This window comes from Oryctolagus cuniculus, chromosome 5 (assembly GCF_051225735.1).
Source record: "Oryctolagus cuniculus isolate XC-2025 breed Fujian yellow rabbit chromosome 5, ASM5122573v1, whole genome shotgun sequence".
In the NCBI taxonomy this organism is placed as follows: Eukaryota; Metazoa; Chordata; class Mammalia; order Lagomorpha; family Leporidae; genus Oryctolagus; species Oryctolagus cuniculus.
The window spans coordinates 130,019,477-130,038,585 of NC_142871.1; the positions used below are offsets into that span (position 1 = coordinate 130,019,477).

General features: G+C 44.6%; 1 protein-coding gene across 6 annotated transcripts in view; it reads left to right on the forward strand.

Moving 5' to 3' along the window:
• The window catches only part of KIF6 (kinesin family member 6), a 440,562-nt gene that overhangs the window by 219,597 nt on the left and 201,856 nt on the right, over nucleotides 1-19,109 (forward strand). For all 6 annotated transcript variants that reach the window (XM_070074112.2, XM_051854771.3, XM_008262871.5 and 3 more), the window contains 3 exons: nucleotides 2,670-2,775; nucleotides 3,614-3,752; nucleotides 9,457-9,675. In XM_070074112.2, coding sequence (XP_069930213.2) covers nucleotides 2,670-2,775; nucleotides 3,614-3,752; nucleotides 9,457-9,675 — 464 coding nt within the window. The remainder of the gene's footprint in view (nucleotides 1-2,669; nucleotides 2,776-3,613; nucleotides 3,753-9,456; nucleotides 9,676-19,109) is intronic.

Here is a 19,109-nt window from a genome sequence, read left to right on the forward strand (position 1 = left end):
ACTTCTCTGTACTCCCTTGACCTCCTGAGCGTTGCTTTTCGGTAAACCGTCCAGCAGGGTTCTGGCAGTGGGGAGACCCCTCAGTGGGAGCAGGGCCTAGGTATGAACTGGGGAGCTATTTTTGGAGATAGGAAAATGTGGGGAATTTGAGGTCATTCGTTCACTCTTGACTATGAGGAGAGTACATTGGAAACATCTGAATTGAACATTTTTCTGCATTTTAATTATTGGACTGAGTCATTGCTTGGTAAGAAAATAAATTCAACAATAAATCAAATGTATGAAGGAGAAGCCAGGCATTTTTCTTATCTAAAGAGGTTCTGTAGTCTCAAACACTGAGAACAAAACTGCACGTCCAAAGGCCTGATCTTCATTCTTAGTCATATGCCAGACTAATCAAGTCCCAGAAAGAGCAGAGTGATTCAGTCCTTTTATTTAGGCAGAATTTCTCGGGATCATGTCCTTGATCCTCCTTGCATCCTATACTGTGACTGTGTGGGACAGGAATAGCCAAAGCCCATTGAGGTTGAGGGGCTTTACAGGTGGTCTCTCAGCGAATCAGCAGACTGGTATACGACAAAGCCTCCTTGTGAGCTAGTGTTCTACTTCAGCCTTATACATCCTACAACATATTCTTTATGAACAAATAATACAGAAGTTACTTTCCAAAGAGAAAACAAGAAAGAAGGATTGGTTAACCATTGCTTCCAACTTAATATCTGCTGGAAATTTTACAGACACTGCAAACCATGAAATGCTTTCATTCCAAATAATGGGTCCATCCTAGAACTCACGGTGATTTCCAGGCCTTCAGAATTTCTGCTAAGTATTCAGGGAAGATACAAGAGATAGATATTACAGTTTTTCTGAAGCCTTGTGACATGGGACTGTAAGTCCAAGCCTCCTTGTGGGCTACAGGTGAAAGTAACCACCGCGACTATGTCACCTCAGTGTCCATTATGACAGGAATTCCAGCTGTGATATGGAATATTGTATAAGTATTAAAAACGAAAGCTTGGGGTCAATGTTGTTACACAGGATAAAGCCAACGCGTATGCTGCCAGCATCTCACATGGGAGCTGGTTCAAGTCCCGGCTTCCAATGCAGCGCCCTGCTAATGGCCTGGGAAAAGCAAAAGATGATCCAGGTGTTGGGCCCCTGAAATCCACACGGGAGACCTAAATGAAGCTCTTGGCTCCTGGGTTTGGCTTGGCCCCCAGCCCTGGCTATCACAACCATCTGGGAAGTAAACCAGCAGATGGAGGATCTCTCTCTCTCTCTCTCCCTCCCTCCCTCCCTCCCTCCTTCCCTGCCTCTCTCTCTCTCTCTAACTCTTTTTAAAGAATCTCTGCTGCATAAAAGTATCTGTGATAGATTCTTTATAATAATCATGACACAGGAAAGGGGGCACACAAAGCCCATGCCACTACTTCTTTTTTTTCTTTTTCTTTCTTCTTTTTTTTTTTTTTTTTTTTTTTTTGACAGGCAGAGTGGACAGTGAGAGAGAGAGACAGAGAGAAAGGTCTTCTTTTTGCCGTTGGTTCACCCTCCAATGGCCTCTGCGGCGGGCGCACCGCGCTGATCCGAAGGTAGGAGCCAGGTGCTTCTCCTGGTCTCCCATGGGGTGCAGGGCCCAAGCACTTGGGCCATCCTCCACTGCACTCCCTGGCCACAGCAGAGAGCTGGACTGGAAGAGGAGCAACCGGGACAGAATCCGGCACCCCGACTGGTACTAGAACCTGGTGTGCCGGCGCCGCTAGGCAGAGGATTAGCCTGTTGAGCCGCGGCGCTGGCTGCCACTACTTCTTAGAACATCCTGAGGAGTTAAGGTGCATCCCAGACTCAAGAATGAGAGAAGAAGGACACATGCTACCATGAACTCAGCCAGGACTGCAGAGTGGAAGTCCCTCCAAAGAGTGGGGCTTTGTTTTCCATTTTGTTATTGTAGAATAGATAAAACAGGAAAGTAATTGTAAGCAGAGAAGAAAGAGGAAATAAGAGAAAGAAAATGATCAGGTAAGCCCTGGTAGAAGCAGTGAGGAGCCCAGCACCTTGAGAAGGAGTAAGGATATTATCCAAATCGTAGGAGAGTTCTCCTCTAAGGAGAAGGCAAAAGACACCCAAGGAGTCTGCTTGTCACAGCCTGCTTTCTTAGTCTGCTTTACTGGCAGAGCCAAGGGTGGTGGTAGGCTTGCCGGGTGTGGGAAGGTCTGCAGTGGCCAGCGTGAAGAGTCTACCTCAACCAGGAATGTTGAAAGGATTGCACAGCATCATTGAGGTGCCAGCTGAGACTCAGTGGCATGAATTTTTAATGAAACTCATACACATTTTTATTTTTCACTATTTCCCCAGCAATGTAGAACCCAGGCACAGGGGCAAAGAAACTCAAAGTTGGCCAGAATAAATGGACTGTAGAAATCAAATTGCTGAGATTGTGAAGTTGCAAGTGAAAATTCATTGGAAATTAGTCAAAGAATTGCCTATTACAGATCTCACTTTGTCCATCTATTTCTTTCCCCTCCATGTCAGGAGTCAAATCAGATAACGTGTTTCTGTAAAGAAGTGGGGATGCTGTCTTGTGTTTCAGTGTTAACCAGCCAAGTAATACCATTAGAATCTCTCAAGTTTCCAGCTCATAGTTGTTTCTCATACATTATGTATTTTTTTAGGCTGGAAAAACTAATAGCATCCTTTTTGGAAGACCAAGATCCAGAGAGTAGACTAGAGGTTGGCGCCGATATGCGTAAAATTCATCACTGCTTTCATCATTTAAAGGTACAGTTCAGTGTCTCCTGCAGCCAAAGCCATTTTCTGCCATGATCAAACTGCAGTCACAGCTTTTCTGGGTGACTAAGCTTTGGAATGCTAGTACCCAGCTTCACACGTCCAGCAAATGGTGTGATTCTTAAACCAATGCTGTGATTATCACTGAGTTTCTTCAGAGCCTGGATCTTACTTGGCAGTAAATAGGCTCAGACCGTGGATATGCAACTCGTTTGCCAGGACTCTCTGCTTCTTATACAAAAGGGTTATTTGTTCAGAAAAGCACTTACTTTCAAGCCGTACCAGTCCTGTATTATTGTTTTTCAGCAGTTTCGATTTATCCATGTAATTCCTTGGTTTTTCTCTGCCTTAGATTTTAATTGTGATAATGAGAGAGTAAGAGGACCGTAAAGTTTGACTTCTACCTCATTTGTACTTTTGCATACTTCATTGAGATAATAAGCATTTGTATGAGTACTATGGGCCAGGCAGAGGGAGGGCAAAAGGAAAAACATAAGGAAGTCACAGAGGAGACAGAAATGTAAAGAATAATCGCAACACGTGTGAACTGCTGTCATACGAGTGTGGCTTCAGTGGCAGTGCAGAGAAAGGGGAGGAGGTCCAGGAGGAGGTGAAGTTGGAGGGAGGAACAGGTGGGCTGGGGGAAAGGGGAATAACAAAGGCCAGGGGAAGGGAGAAGATGTGTGAGCCAACAAAAGGCAACTACACGCAAAGGCAAGGGAGCACGAGAGGGCACTCATGCCTGATGCGTGCAGGAAGCCGTGCCGGGGAAAAGTCAAAGAAATGTGGATAAGAGATGTGGACACCGAGCTCTCATCTTAACTTTCAGAAACTACTGAATGACAAGAAGATCCCTGAGAAGAGTACAGTCCCTGCTGTAATCAAAAACCAAGACTGCCAAGAACCAGTACAGCAGGAAGAGTACCGGAAGCTCCGGGACATACTGACACAGAGAGACAACGAGATCAGTATCCTCTTTAAATGGCTGCGAAACTGTCGCTGGCCTGGCGTGAGCGGGGAGTGGGGACAGTTCCGTGTCCTGCCCAGGCCACATCCCTGAGCGCCACACCCTGCTCCTGCCTCACAGTGCTTCTTTGCGTGGAGGAGTGGAATGTCCCTTTAGCAGACAAAGCAGAGCAGGTTGTTTTTAGCCTGCTAAAATTACTGACAATTTTGGGAAACATTTCTGTTCATTGAAGAGTATGAGCTTTTTCTACACCACCTCTCTACATAATTTTTTTTCCACTCTTCTGTGGTGTTCTTTCTGTTTTAGTCCTGAGCTAGTAAGTTAGCTGGATATCTTTAGCCAGCTGACCGGACACCAGGCTGACCACAGCCTCACCGTGGCCCAAAATTTGTGGCTGGCGTGTGGGTAAAAGTCAAATGATGGCTGAAAACTGACAAAGGGTATTTATCTTACGAAGAGCAGAGATTGATTTAAATGTAAATTTTATTTCTAAGCCAGATCTACTGCTTTGGCTGTGCATCTACATGTTCCCAAAATTGGTAGAGAATGTTGATGAGTATAGGTGAGTATAGATGAGCTAGAATTCTTAATGACTCCAGGAGGCAATGGATTTTGCATGCTAAAAGAGGTGGCAGCCCATGGGAGCTTGGGCTGCCTCCAGTATAGACAAAGTAGGTGCTTCAGAGACCCCTGTTGGGTTGGTTAGACTTCACGACCCCCTGATATCACTTCAGTATCATTTCTCATTTTATTTTTCAAGCTTCTTATAAGAGATTTGGCAACACTACCATGATGTCTGTAACATTTAAACACATGTAAGAAACCATTTTGGTCAGTTCATTATAAACAGATATTTATGTTCATTTTTTAAAAAAATGATAGAAGTCAGATGCTCCAACTAATGTGCAAAATGCATGGATATCATCCATGTAGAGGAAATCTAGCAATAAAGAGGCAGGAGCAAAATAAACGCCAGTTAGGCACAATGCCTGATTAACTTGAGTCTCTAATTTTAGTTGACACTTAGCAGACCCTGTTTGTGGGATGTGAGTGAGTTTTAACTGCTTTGTTATCCAGCCAGTAACAGTAGGTTAGACTGTGAATTCCACCCACACACAAGCCTGGCCTGTGAGTGCTGCCCACAAGCGTTGTCACCCTCACATTCCTTTTCTTCTCTCTTACCCCATCCATCTCCAGGAATGGTCCCAGGCGGGACCTCAGTCTGGCCCCAGCCCCAGTCTGAGCTCTGCTTCTTTTCCTGGCCTTGTTCCTAGTCTAGGATCTTCTGCCCTAAATACTCCTACCAACTTTTTAATCCCCTTCTGGTTTTATGAATGTCTGTGCATATAGGAGGGTTGAAATGAGACATGACAGGGGAAAGTCCAGGCTTGTGCATATGTGTCTATTTTAAAAGGACAGTGAAACAGAGACATACATCATCTTCCTCTTTCCAGGTACACTGTTCATGTGGCTCCACCAGGCTCTTTACTGACTGTGAAAACTCAGCATGATTCCCTCCATCTGAGACCCATATTCAAAATGATGATGTGTAAGGAAGCACAATGAAAAGAACACTGTATGTGAATTTATAACTTGATGGAAACCCTAGCCCTGCATTTATTAGCTCCATAATTACTCAATGAAGCTGTTTCCTATTCTTAGGGAGCAGGAGCATAAAACCTGCCCTGCTCACCTCAGCATGCTAAGCAAAGCTGGTAAGTGCTCTGAGCACTATGAAGTGTTACGTAATGGGAGCTATGACTCTGTAGACAATGGGTACACTCAGGAGAAGGAACAATTGCAACAGAGATTTAATCTTATGCTTCGCAAAGGCTAATGACTAAGAAAGGTTCTTGAAATCTCAAAGTTACTCAACGTTGGCTCAGAACATATTTTCGTATCTTTCTTTGTAGAACCCAGAAGGCTAAGGCTGTGATGGGAGGAATGAGAAAGATATGACTTCCAGAGGCAAAAAGTAATAGTACTTGAGTTCACCAAGGTAATAAGGTAGCCAAAATGAATGTGAATGATATTGTGCATGCTTGGAAAGGGAGAGAAAATGGTGCAACTTCAGTGACAATATTACCGTGGGTAAAGGTCAGTCATTCCTTGAGAAAACTTCCAGCAGGATGTCATTCTGTGTCTACTAAGCACCTGGCACAGAGGCTGAAGTTAAATGGGGATGAGTAGGGGGAAAAAAAAAAACCAGGAAAGGTGAGAATGGAGGCAGAAAGGAAGATGGATTTGTATTGTGATCGTTATTAAACGAAATCAGAACATGTCATTTCTCTGATGAAAGTCTTGAAGGGAGTGAGGGTAGACATTCAGCCTAGTTGTTTGAGACACCTGCGCCCCTATCAGAGTGCCTGAGTTTGAGTCCCAGCTCCACTCCTGATTTCAGTTTCCTGCCAAACTGCACACCCTGAGAGATAGAAGTGAAGGCTCAAGTCACTGGCTTCATACCACCCACATAAGAAACCTGGACTGAGTGCCCCGCTTCTAGCCTGAGACACCGACATCCCATTGGAGTGCCATTTTCAATCTCAGCTGTTCAACTTCCTATCCAACTATCTGCTAATGTACCTGGCAAGGCAGCAAATAACAGTTCAAGTGCTTGGGAGACCCCAATGGGGTTCCTGGCTCCTGGCTTCAGCCTGGCCCAGCTCTGGCCATTTGGGAAGTAAACCAACAGATAGAAGATATCTGTGTGTGTGTGTGTGTGTGTGTGTGTCTGACTATGCCTTTCAAGTAAATGAATACATTTTTAAATAAATACAATGAATAAAGCATTTAAAAATTTTGAGAGAGGAGCAGGCATTTATGTTAGCAATTAAAAAGCCCATGGCCCTCATTGAGGGGCTGCCTGGTTCAACTCCTGACTACAGCTTCCTGCCTCTGCAGACTGTGGAATGTGGCAGCGATGGCTTGGATACCTGGGTTCCCACCACCAAGCCAGGAGACCTGAACTGCATTCCCAGTTCCTGTATTTGGCCATGGCTCAGCCCTAGCTGTTTCAGGCATTTAGACAAAGAAGCAACAGGCGGGAGCTCTTTTCTTATTCGTCTCTCAAATTGAAAACAAACAAACAAGCAAAAAAACCCTTCAAGGGACTTCCCATTATATTTAGAATAAACTCCAAATTTCTTGCTCTGGGTCACGAGGCCCTATATGATCTTGTCCCTACTCACCCCTCTGACTTCATTTCTTTTTTTTAAAGAATTTTATTTATTTATTTATTTGAGAGGTAGAGTTATAGACAATAGGAGGGAGAGACAAAGGTCTTCTATCCACTGGTTCAGTCCCCAAATGACCACAACAGCCAGAGCTGTGCTGATCCAAAGCCAGGAGCCAGGAGCTTCTTCCAGGTCTCCCACATGGGTGTAGGGGCCCCAGGACTTGGAACATCTTCTACTGCTTTCCCAGGCCATAGCAGAGAGCTGGATCAGAAGTGGAGCAGCTGGGACTAGAACTGGTGCCCATATGGGATGCTGGCGCCGCAGGCAGAGGATTAATCTACTGCACCACAGTGCTGGCCCTGTGACTTCATTTTTTACACCTCATCCCCATGTATGTTGTGCTTCAGTCATCACTACCTTCTTGTTCTCCTAGCAAGGGGTTTCCCAGCCTTGGCACTACTGACAATTATCCAGCCTTAGCTGGATGATTCTTTGCTGAGGGAGCGCACCTTTGTATTGTAGGGTGCAGGAGCAGAATTGCAGCCCTGGGGACCACTACCACGTCCATTGCTCTCTAAGGACTTGGCCATTTCCTCTGCTTAGATGATTTTCCTATCGCTGGTTCTTCTAGTCATTCATATCTCAGCTTAATGTCACTCTTAGGAAGGCCCTTTTTTAGCACTGAATAGCGATTCAGTCACTCGACCTTTCTAAAACTAACTGGCACTGTCACTCTCCATTTTGTGTGTTCACATGTATGTATGTATGTGTGTATGTATGTATACACAGGAGCTGACTCCCCAGTAAGACATCTACTCCATGAGAGCAAGGAAGTAGTTTTCCTTTCCATGGCTGTTAGTCAGTTTCTAGAGCAGTGCCTGGCTCGTAGTCCAAGTGCCAACAAATATCACAAAGTAGATAAACAAGTGGATATTGCCATTGCAGAGGATGAGCTGATGGAAATATATGATGTTCTTGGGAATTGGTTCCACACGGAGAGGAGTGGAGATGTGGGCAGAGTCATGTCCTTCTCTGTCCAGCTGATTACCAGATACTGAGATGTTATGAACACCCTTGGCAAGTGCACATTTTGTTGAGGCAAGGAAAGGAATCCACATCAGGAGTTGTGAGAGAAAACTGATTATGCTTCTAGAAATTACCAACGAGTTAGAATTAAAACTGAGGAGGAAGATAGAGGTCTAACGATTTCCATTTACATGCCAAAGAGTTCAGTGTAATCTGAGTACTTCCCCTCCTCTGTCTGAGTGGTCCTCTCCCACACCATCCCACACTTCCTTAGACTCTTACGTTAAGGAAGTCCTCTCTAGGGATGGTGAGGCCTTGAATTCCTCTTTCTGCATTTGCAGTTAGAGTTCTGAGATTATCAAGAGGGCTTATAGAGAGTCTTCCCTCCAGTGGAGGGTGGGACAAATATCTCTTAGCATTCTGGACACCTTGAACCCAGAATGAGCAATGAAGTATGGTGGAATGGAGTGTTTTCTCACTTACTATTTTTTATTTTATTTTTTTACAGGCAGAGTAGACAGTGAGAGAGAGAGACAGAGAGAAAGGTCTTCCTTTGCTGTTGGTTCACCCTCCAATGGCCGCCGCGGTCGGTGCACTGAGGCCGGTGCACCGCGCTGATCCGATGGCAGGAGCCAGGTACTTCTCCTGGTCTCCCATGGGGTGCAGGGCTCAAGCACTTGGGCCATCCTCCACTGCATTCCCAGGACACAGCAGAGAGCTGGCCTGGAAGAGGGGCAACCGGGACAGAATCCGGTGCCCTGACCGGGACTAGAACCCGGTGTGCCGGCACCGCAAGGCAGAGGATTAGCCTAGTGAGCCGCGGCGCCAGCCTGTCACTTACTATTAATGTTCCTGGTGTATCTACACGGCTCACAAGAGACACATTTTTAAAGTATGCTAATGAATCATTTCTTCTCAACTCCATTGAAAACAAAAATTAGAGACTTAAGTTAATTTCCCATCCCTATTTGAATGTACTCTAAGCTTGAGTTGGACATGGGGGTAGTCTTGCTGCAGTTTTGTCGACACACTGGCCACCAGCATTGACCTGGCCCACCTGCCAGCTGGGTAGGTTTCACTCTTCTCCCTGTTTTCCTCCTGCCTTCTGAGGAGCTGTGTCTTTAACCAAGGAGATGATTTCCTAGATTACAGACTTGTTTACTCACCCATAAATAAATAGCTCCATTGCCTATTACTATCCCATGTTCACATTGCATTTTATAATCCCTTTCATAAAAATTTTAGACTTACATGGTTTAAACTCAGAACTTTTTTTAAAGATTTTCAAATTTGCCAATTTTTCATAGAATGCCATACTGAAAGACAACCTTCTCAATTGTCCATAACTGTATATAGGGCTTCAGGAAGCTGAGTCTTCTTTTGATCAGTCTTTACTGCATAGTAAGTACCAAATATTATTGGGATTAATAGTTGCATTTGGAACATTTGTGTTTTGATCATTTACTCTAACATGAGTCATTGAATCCTTAAGTCAAGTTTCAGATATTCTGGTCAACATGTTAAAAAAGGAAAAGAAGAAAGCTCAGGATGCCCTCCATCTATCTGGCATGAACATAAGTGAACTCAGACACTCCAAAAGCTCACCTTTCCAACCCAGGAAGCCAGAGGAAGGTCAAAGGACACTGCTGTCCTCAGCTCCCACTCAAGCCCAGGACTTTGGCACTTTTGGGTACAGATCCAATTTGCTCCACAAAAAAACAGGTTAGTTTTCTGAATTCCTAGCATTCCTTGATGTTTGCAATAGGATGTATTCATTTTAAAGGTACAAAGATGAAGGCTCCAACAATTTATTTGATAGAATTATTGTTCAAAACTAGTGGGTCTCTTAAGTTAAATACCAGTATACCAAATTGGTAACTGAGCTGAGAAGAACCAAGTATGACTTTCCACAGTATTCCTGGGTAAAATTATATGATCTGGGGCAAGAATAGAAAAATTAACATCAGCGGAAGGGAACAAAAATCTTCTGATGCAGGAGGGGAAGAATGAGGTCAGAAGTCACATTACTAATGCAGTGTTTATTTCTAAATCCAAATGCACTTTCCGAAGCAAAATAACTTGGAAATACTATCACAGCCTTAAAAGACAATAAACTAACAAAGCTTTGACAGATAACAGAACTGACCAATCCAGGCATTTTCTCCATGTCTGTCTTTTAGTAAGTTTGACTCTACAACTAGTTCAGAACTCACAGGAAGCTAGGTTGGTTTTAGGTCATCCCTCGTTCTGTTCGGCCAGCTGAGCGTGATATATAGATACGTAACCTGTGGGAAATATCCTCATCCGTCCACTCAAGAGATGGACTCAGACTCAAAAAGTGCAGTGAAAGTGAGACTTTACTAACAGTCTTGCAAGATTGGGTGTCTCATGAGCAGGCACACCCAGAGCAGTTACAGCAAGCAGTTTACACCCCAGCATGCGGGTCACTCCCTTAGCTCCTCATTGGCTGAGTACAACGGGATGTGCAATCTTCCCCAGCATACAAAGTTACCTTCCTCCTCCCTTCTCTGTTTAACCTCCTCTTAGGAGTTGGCTGTTCCTTAACATCCTCTTTGCCTAGCGAGTTTTGCTACATCTTCAAGTCAGCTAACTAATTTTCCTCTCTGTGTTGAAAATAAACCACCAGACATTTTCTTATGTGACTTATGGAATCACTGGAGTGAAGAGCTTCCCTGTGTGGCAACATAAGTTGAAATTTTGTGTATGAACATTTGTTTGAGATGAACTACCTGACATGCTGGTTTTCTAAAGGATTTAGTGTCGGAATAATTAAAACATATGGTCTTCATTAGGAAGTACATTTTTTAGTTAATAAAGACAAGCTTGAGAAGTGTGGAAATATATTTCATGATGTTATATTCCTTTATCTCTTGATTCCAAATTTTCTTGCTTTGACTATTTCTTCAACAACACAAAAGTACAAATTCAAAATCTCAGGAAACCAGAAATGCAGTTTCAGACATTTATCATTTATCAGTGAAAATCAGTGATTCCTCTCTGTGATGGTTTTCTGTACAGTATGCTTTACCCTGGTGGTTGGGGAAAAGAGGCTGTCTGGATTGGTTGTGTCATCTATTTATCCATTCCTCGTTCATTTGAAATGTATTTATTGAGCACATGCTTTGTTCTAGGCATAGTTCTAATTGTTATTATTACAGCCAGAGTTTAATGTCACCCTTCTATAGACAGGACCGGGTTCAACTCTAAGTGCTCTGCTTGACTTAGCTCTCTTAGTCCCTATCCTATGGGACAAGTTCTCATTTTAGCCCTGCATTTCAGATGAGGATACATGTGTACAAACACAGCCTCTGCCTGTGCTCACAGAGTGGTGGAGAGGAGAGCCATTGAACAACTGAGTGCAGAAGTATACCTCTGCATACGGGGGAGCACATGCAAGGAGCCTGCCTCCGGTTAACACCAGAGGACCCAAACAGACAGTGAGGGTAGAAGTATGGCGAGAAGGAATACTGAAAGCAGAGGGAATCAGTCACTTGAGTAACTTGGAAGGCCTTTGTGGTGGAAAGGAGAATTTTAGGAAGAAGCCAGGGTGTGGCTGGGCTTGGGCTGTGACTGACATGTGCAGAATGGATTGGCAGAAACACTAAGACTGCATGACCACTTAGGAAGTCTAGGCCAGGCTGGCGCCGTGGCTCACTTGGCCAATCCTCCGCCTGCGGCGCTGGCACCCTGGGTTCTAGTCCCGGTTGGGGCCCCGGATTCTGTCCCGGTTGCTCCTCTTCCAGTCCAGCTCTCTGCTGTGGCCCAGGAAGGCAGTGGAGGATGGCCCAAGTGCTTGGGCCCTGCACCCACATGGGAGACCAGGAGGAGGCACCTGACTCCTGACTTCAGATCGGCGCAGACGCCGGCTGTAGCAACCATTTGGGGGGTGAACCAACGGAAGGAAGACCTTTCTCTCTGTCTCTCTCTCTCTCACTGTCTAACTCTGCCTGTCAAAAAAAAAAAAAAAAAAAAAAAAAAAAAAAAAAAAAAGTGGCCCTGGAGGAAGTCTAGGCCAAAGGACAGGCATGGCGAGATAGGAGGGAGCATCAGAAGCGTTGCAGAGGCCAAGTGGACAGGGCTTGAGCACTGGAAGGACCTAAGAGACAAGTCCTCTCTGATCCTCTCTAGCCTTTATTTCTCCTACTTTCTCTCCCAAGGCAGCCCATAGAAACTAGACATCCTCTTCCCCAAAGTGCATCCTAGAAACTCAACTCCACTTGCCAAAAGCCGAACATAAATGTACATATATTCTTGACCCCTACTCCTCTCTCTCTGTGTAAGAGCTAGCCATGGAGGAATTTTCTGGCCTACAGCATCCCACAGTAGGTCATAAGCTCCTCACTCCAAGTCCTGCCCCATACCAAAGAGGAAGGAATGCCACACAGAGACTCCAAGAAGAATCTGAGATTCCCCACTTCAGTGTGTTTATGGCAGATAGGATACATTTTTTGTCCAATCACACCTCTACAAGATGCTCATTTGTCACTGAACTTAAGATTAAAAATGAGTGATTGTCCCAGGGTTTAAGGGTATTGTTTTCGAAGGCTCCCATGCCACTCTGAATAAATAGGGAGCAGGCATTTAGTTTAATGGTTAAGACAGCCTGTATCCCACGCTGGGGTGCCTGGGTTCAATGACTGGCTCCAGTTTCCAGCTAATGTAAACACTCAGAGGCAGCAGTGATGGTTCAAGTAATTGAATTTCTGCCACCCACATGAGAGAACTGGATTGAGTTTCCCACTCCTGGCTCTGGCTCAGCACATCCCTTATTATTGTGAGTATTTTGGGGAATGAACCAGCAGAGGGGAGAATGGGAGCTCGGTGTGTGTGTGTATGTGTTTCCCTCTGTCTTTCTGCCTCTTGATTATATTAAAAAAAAGTTTAAAGCTGTAATCCATCTGTTAGGCTTCCCTGCTGTTAATCCTTATTGTGGAGTCATTGGTCATGAGCCCTGTGATGGGTAGGAAGAATATCACCCCTATTACCCCTACACAGCTGAAATGGGAGGTCACCTTAGGACCTCATGGTTCATGATGGAAGAGGCTCCTGTGTGTTCCTGTAGAAACGGCCTCAGCCACCACTGCCCAGCCCCTTGCTGTGTGCCAGACTTTCTCTGTTTCTATTTCTCCCTGTCCTCACCATCTTCAGCCCCATAGTTCCTCTTCTCCACAGCACCACACAGTCTCTCTCCTCACTTATAATAATAGACAACTTTTTCAGTAAATTTTTTGCCCTTGCTATTACATCAAGGCAGACTGTAGTTTTGTTGGGGAATGAATTAGTTTTACTTGAATAGAAAAAAAAAAATCACTGAAAAAAAAATAATGGAAATTACCTATAAAGTCCAAGTACAAATGAGGTAAAAGTTTTGGAGAGCAGCCTTGTGTTTGAAAGGAGTTTTGAGTTGTTTTAACTGTCATCGGATACAGAGGAATAGGTCCACAAATGGACTGATAATGATCTAACCATTTGGGGGATGAATTGAAGGGGGATTGATTTTATTTTTTGGCAGAACTACAAATAGGATGAGAATTGTTGTGGATGAATCAACGTTGCAAAACAACAGGTAATAGGATATTTCATTAGAATGTTTGAGATTCTAGAGGCTGATTTGGCTTTTATTATTGCATTGTTTTATATACAAAAAGCTTGTATAAACTAAACCAAATGGAGAAACATAATAAGCACGTTGTTTTGAAAGTACATGTGTAGGTGTTGTCAGTTTCTGTTAGCCACTCCTGGAGCTGTGTCTGATGCAGAAAACAAGTACATCCGGCCATCTCTGGGACTGTTGTGAGACTGTCTCCCTTTCCACAACCCACCCCCTTCTTCCCGTCACTTCCACTTTAGGCTGAAAATGGCTTTCTCCAAATGAGAAGATTCACCAGAGAGTCCCACAGAGGCATTGTGCAGGCAGCCTGCCTAGGCAGGGAGAGGTTAGGGGCTCTGGGGTTCCAACAGCCATTGCTGTTGTATCTGGGGTTAAATGTCCGTTTTGATCTCATTGAAATAATGAGTGGGATTCTCCCGTTTTAGAGCTTAAAGAGTCATATTGTTCTCTTTAAAGCAGGAGGAGTTTTAAGGTCCTGGTTTGTGTGCATGTGTGTTTATTTATTTATTTTTACTACCATGCATTTCAAATAGTCATCTGGAATCAGTCCTATTCCAAAAGTCCCCAGGACTCATCATGTCCTTTAACTGTTGGGCATGATGATAACAGACTCCACTCATCACAGGTGGAGTCACTGGCAGTCATTTTAACAGGTGAATTGCAAGCCAAGCCAGGGGGCTCTTTTTTCTTACCCCTAGAGACTGTGTTGTATGTGCACGCCATGGGTTGCACCAACCGGAACCGGGAAATGGTCTCTGACTCTGGGAGCTTTCATTTAAATAGGGGAAACTGGCCTCGTACCCAAAAAGTGGAGAGTAAAGCAGCAAGTGCCCTAAATAGGAGCTAGGAAATGCTGTGGGATTTTGATAGGGATTGCATGAATCTCTACATCACTTTGGGTAGTATGAGTATTCCATTGGTATTAATCTTCCAATAATGAATACATATGAGAAAAAACCCTCAACACTCATTAGAGGAATACAAATTAAAATCACAATGGCATATTTACACCTCTGTCAGAGCCTATTATCAAACAAAAAGAAGAAGAAAGATAGCAAGTGTTGACAAGGATGTGGAGAAAAAAAGAATCTGTCTGCACTGTTGATTGGAATGTTCCAAAGCCAGGAACCTGGAACTCAATCCAGGTCTCCCATATGAGTGACAGGGACCCAAGTGCTGTTTCACGATGTGCCTTAGCAGGATACTTGAATCAGAAGCAGAGCTGAGGCTGGCACCGCGGCTCACTAGGCTAATCCTCCGCCTTGCGGTGCCGGCACACCGGGTTCTAGTCCCGGTCGGGGCGCCGCATTCTGTCCCGGTTGCCCCTCTTCCAGGCCAGCTCTCTGCTGTGACCAGGGAGTGCAGTGGAGGATGGCCCAAGTGCTTGGGCCCTGCACCCCATGGGAGACCAGGATAAGTACCTGGCTCCTGCCATCAGATCAGCGGGGTACGCTAGCCGCAGCGCACCGGCCCTGGCGGCCACTGGAGGGTGAACCAACGGCAAAAGGAAGACCTTTCTCTCTGTCTCTCTCACTGTCCACTCTGCCTGTCAAAAAATAAAAAATAAAGAAAATTGTAAAAAAAAAAAAAAATAAAAGCAGAGCTGAGAGTTGAATGCAGACACTCTGATATGGGTTGCAGGCATCCCAACACCATCTTAACTACTGTGCCAAATGCCTGCCCCACTTCAGGTTATTTATCCAGATGGTTTGCTATTGTGCTGTCAAAGAGGTGGCTGCACTCTCCTGTTCAATACAGCATGATTCATGAGAGCCACATTTTGGAGTCCAACCTAAATGTTCATCAACAGATGAACAGGTAAGGAAAATATGATATATGTTTACAATAGAATACTATTCAGCCTTTAAAAAAGGAAGAAATTTTGCAATTTTCAACAACATTGGTTGAATCAGAGAACATAATGCTAAGTGATGTAAGTCAGGCACAGGAAAACAAATACCATGTGTTCTCACTTACATGCAGAATCTCAAACAATCAAACTGAAAGAAGCAAAGAGCAGAAAGGTGGTTACAGAGGCTGAGGGTGGGAGTGGTGGGGGTCTGGACAGGATGATGATCAAAGGACACAAGTCTTTGTTAGACAAAACCAAGAAGTATCCCCTTACTGTGAGATATACACATGTGAATATCTACATGATGAATATTGTAAATAATAATGTGCAATTCTAAATTACTGACAGAATAGATTTCCAGTGTTCACACCACAAAAAAATAATATTTGAGGTGTTGGATATGTGAATTAGTTTAATTTGATTATTCCATTTATGTTAATCAATCATAACATCATTTTCTATACCTCACAAATATAATTCATCAATTTAAATTTGTCAATTAAAAAGGAAGATTTTTTCAAAGAATAAGGTAAGCAAAGGCTTGGAGACAGGAAAGCAAAGAAAGGCCGTGTAGAATGGGTATAACTGGAGGGAAAGCACGTGGGAAACTTGTGCAGGATCAGAGAAGTGGAAGGATCAAAGTGGCAGAGAGTGGTGGTTTAGCAAAACAGACACCTATTCCCTTTGGGCATGAAAGCTGCCCAAGGTGTTAGCTGTGTTGGTCATACAGGAGAACATGAACCTGGTAACCAAGTGTTCAGTGAAGGCATAGAAGTGATTGGAAGGAAGATCTGCCGGTGGCAGAGGAGAGCCTAGGGGAAGGTATAACCAAAGGGAACGAACCTTAACGGGAAAGAAGAGTGGACTTTATTGTGGTATTTGTTCATTTTCACCAGGATTAATGAGTATTGTTGCACAGTCCCCTATGGGAAACAGGCAGACTGCAGCTCAACATCCCCCTCACCATCCGGTGGGTCTGTGGGAGGAATTACGCAGCCATTTTGCTCACCTTGCCCTGAAGTTTGGGATGAAAGGCTCTATTTATTTCTAGCTATGCCCATAAAGTGGGTTGGGCAAATGAGTTTTTCAAATAAGAGGAATATCTTCAAACCTCCTTGTAAGAGCTGCTGGGGAGAGGGCAGGGCACTCCTGTCTGGTAGAGCTATGTCCCCTAACGAAATAATCATGGACGGCCAGTTGCCCAGAGTGATTTACTTGTATGCAACAGAGAAGTTAATGATGGTGTGGGCCTGAGAACCCTTTTGGCTTTTAGAAAAAGATCATAACTTAAATAAATAAAAATATTTTTAGAAAAAAGATCATTGGCCGGCGCCGCAGCTCAATAGGCTAAATCCTCCACCTGCAGCACTGGCACACCAGGTTCTAGTCCCAGTCGGGGTGCTGGATTCTGTCCCGGTTGTCCCTCTTCCAGGCCAGCTCTCTGCTGTGGCCAGGGAGTGCAGTGGAGGATGGCCCAAGTGCTTGGGCCCTGCACCCCATAGGAGACCAGAAGAAGCACCTGGCTCCTGGCTTCGGATCAGTGTGGTGCACCGGCCGCAGTGCACCGGCCGCAGTGGCCATTGGAGGGTAAACCAACAGTAAAGGAAGACCTTTCTCTCTGTCTCTCTCTCTCTCTCACTGTCCACTCTGCCTGTCAAAAAAAAAAAAATCATAACCGTTAAGACTGAGTCAGAACACAGACTTTACATCAAGCATTGCATTCAAAAACCACTTTGTCGGCTGGTTATTTTGAGCTCTGGGTGCATCTTCCCACATGCAGGTAGGCTGCATTCCCTGGGAAGCAGATTCTGAGCTCGATGTTCATTGGGAATCCCTTGGGAACAGGAGCTCACAGTGGAGGTGAGAAGGCAGAGTACTCCTCAGAGCAAGGAGAAGCTGAGCTGTGTCTCACCTTGTCAGCTGATGGTGGCCACAGGTGACCTGATGAGGGGCTTTGGAGCGGCTAGGCCTTTCAGAGTTGCCCTGAGTTAAGGCAAAGGTACAAGGCCTCCCTCTTCTCCTGCAGATCAGCCACTGGATACTGGCCTGCCCCTGGAGCATGGCTGTCAGTGAGGCAGTTTTTTCCAGCAGACAAAATCCCCAAATAGGGTTGACAAGGGGGACATTCCTCTAATGTGCTTCCAGCAGCTAAAGGAATAAGTCTCTCATTCATGAAGGGGTGTCTGGATAGTGTATTACATTTTCCAGGATATTCAAAATATACACGTAGTCCCTAATTTAGCCAAATTATATAACCTTATAGCCATAATGTAATGCTGTAGTGATATGACCCATAATGCTGAGTAATACAGGGATTGTAAAATCTAATCATTTGAGTGTTTTAGAATTATTTTTATAACAAAATTTATCCTTTGTTCCTACTTCAGATGCCAGGAACACAAACCCTGTCAGCTTGGCAGAGAACCAAATTCTCTGGGTTTCAGTCTCTCTCTCTCTCTCTCTCTCTCTCTCTCACACACACACTCACACACACACAGTCTTACTATTCTTAGCTGGGGGCACGCTGGCTCCTATTAATATGTTTAATACAAATTCACTGAACTTCAGCAAGGCATCAGGCACTTTAAAAGTATTGGAGACACAAGGTCAGTGAGATCCAGCACATGTGAAGTGGTGCACAATCTAGAAGAGGACCTTTGATGCCACGCGCGCAGGTGCCATGGGATGCAGAAGAGAGGTGGCAACTCTTTCTGGATAAGGTTAGGACAAACTTTCTGGAAGAGGTTGTAGTTGGACAACATCTTCTAAAAGTAATCATGGAGGAAAGTGCTTGGCACAATGGTTAAGATGTAGCTTGGGATACCCACATATCACAGTGCCTGGGCTCAATCCCAGCTCCTCATCAAATTCCAGCTTCCTGCTAATGTGCACCGTGGAAGGCAGGATGTGATGGCTGCAGTACTCACGCAGGTCCCTGCCATCCATGTGGCACACACTCCTGGCCTTGGCCTGGCCCAGCCCTGGCTGTTGCAGGCCTGGGAGGAATGAACCAGTGGGTGGAAGAGACTCTCTCTCTCTCTGTGTCTGTCAGTCTCACTCTGTCTCTCTCTCGTGTGTACATTCTATTTCTTGTTCTTTCTCTCTCTGCCCTTCAAATAAAATGAAAAATTAATAATTGTTTAAAAGGAATCGTGTTTCTGTGTGACAGAAAAGAGGGAGTGAGAGGAAGTAGAGAGCACTGAGGCCCAGGGAACCTCTCCAACAAAGATGTGGCAGTGTGAAACACACAATGGGCTTGTGACACTGCAGCCATTTGCTTTGGCTGAATTGCAGGGTTCGCATGGATAGCATGGTGTTTAGTGAGAAATAAAGCTGAAGAGGAGCCAGCTCATGCGAGAACTTAAAAGCCGTGATTCCACACGCAGACCTTTATTTCCTTGGCAGTGAGAAGCTCTTGTGGCTTTTTAACAGAATACTAGCTACAGAAGGATCACGGATAACAATGAGAGGAGCACGTTGGAAACTGGAGAGGGAAGGCAGATAGGATGATGTTACAGTAGAAGTAAAGCAAAGAAATTCTGAGGTCCTGAACAAAGCCAGCCACAGTAAGAATTGAAAAATCAGGCAAGTATTTGAGGTACATAGCAAGGAGAACTGATTGGAATGGGGGCGAGATGAATAATCTAGGATTAGTTCCATATGAATGTAAAT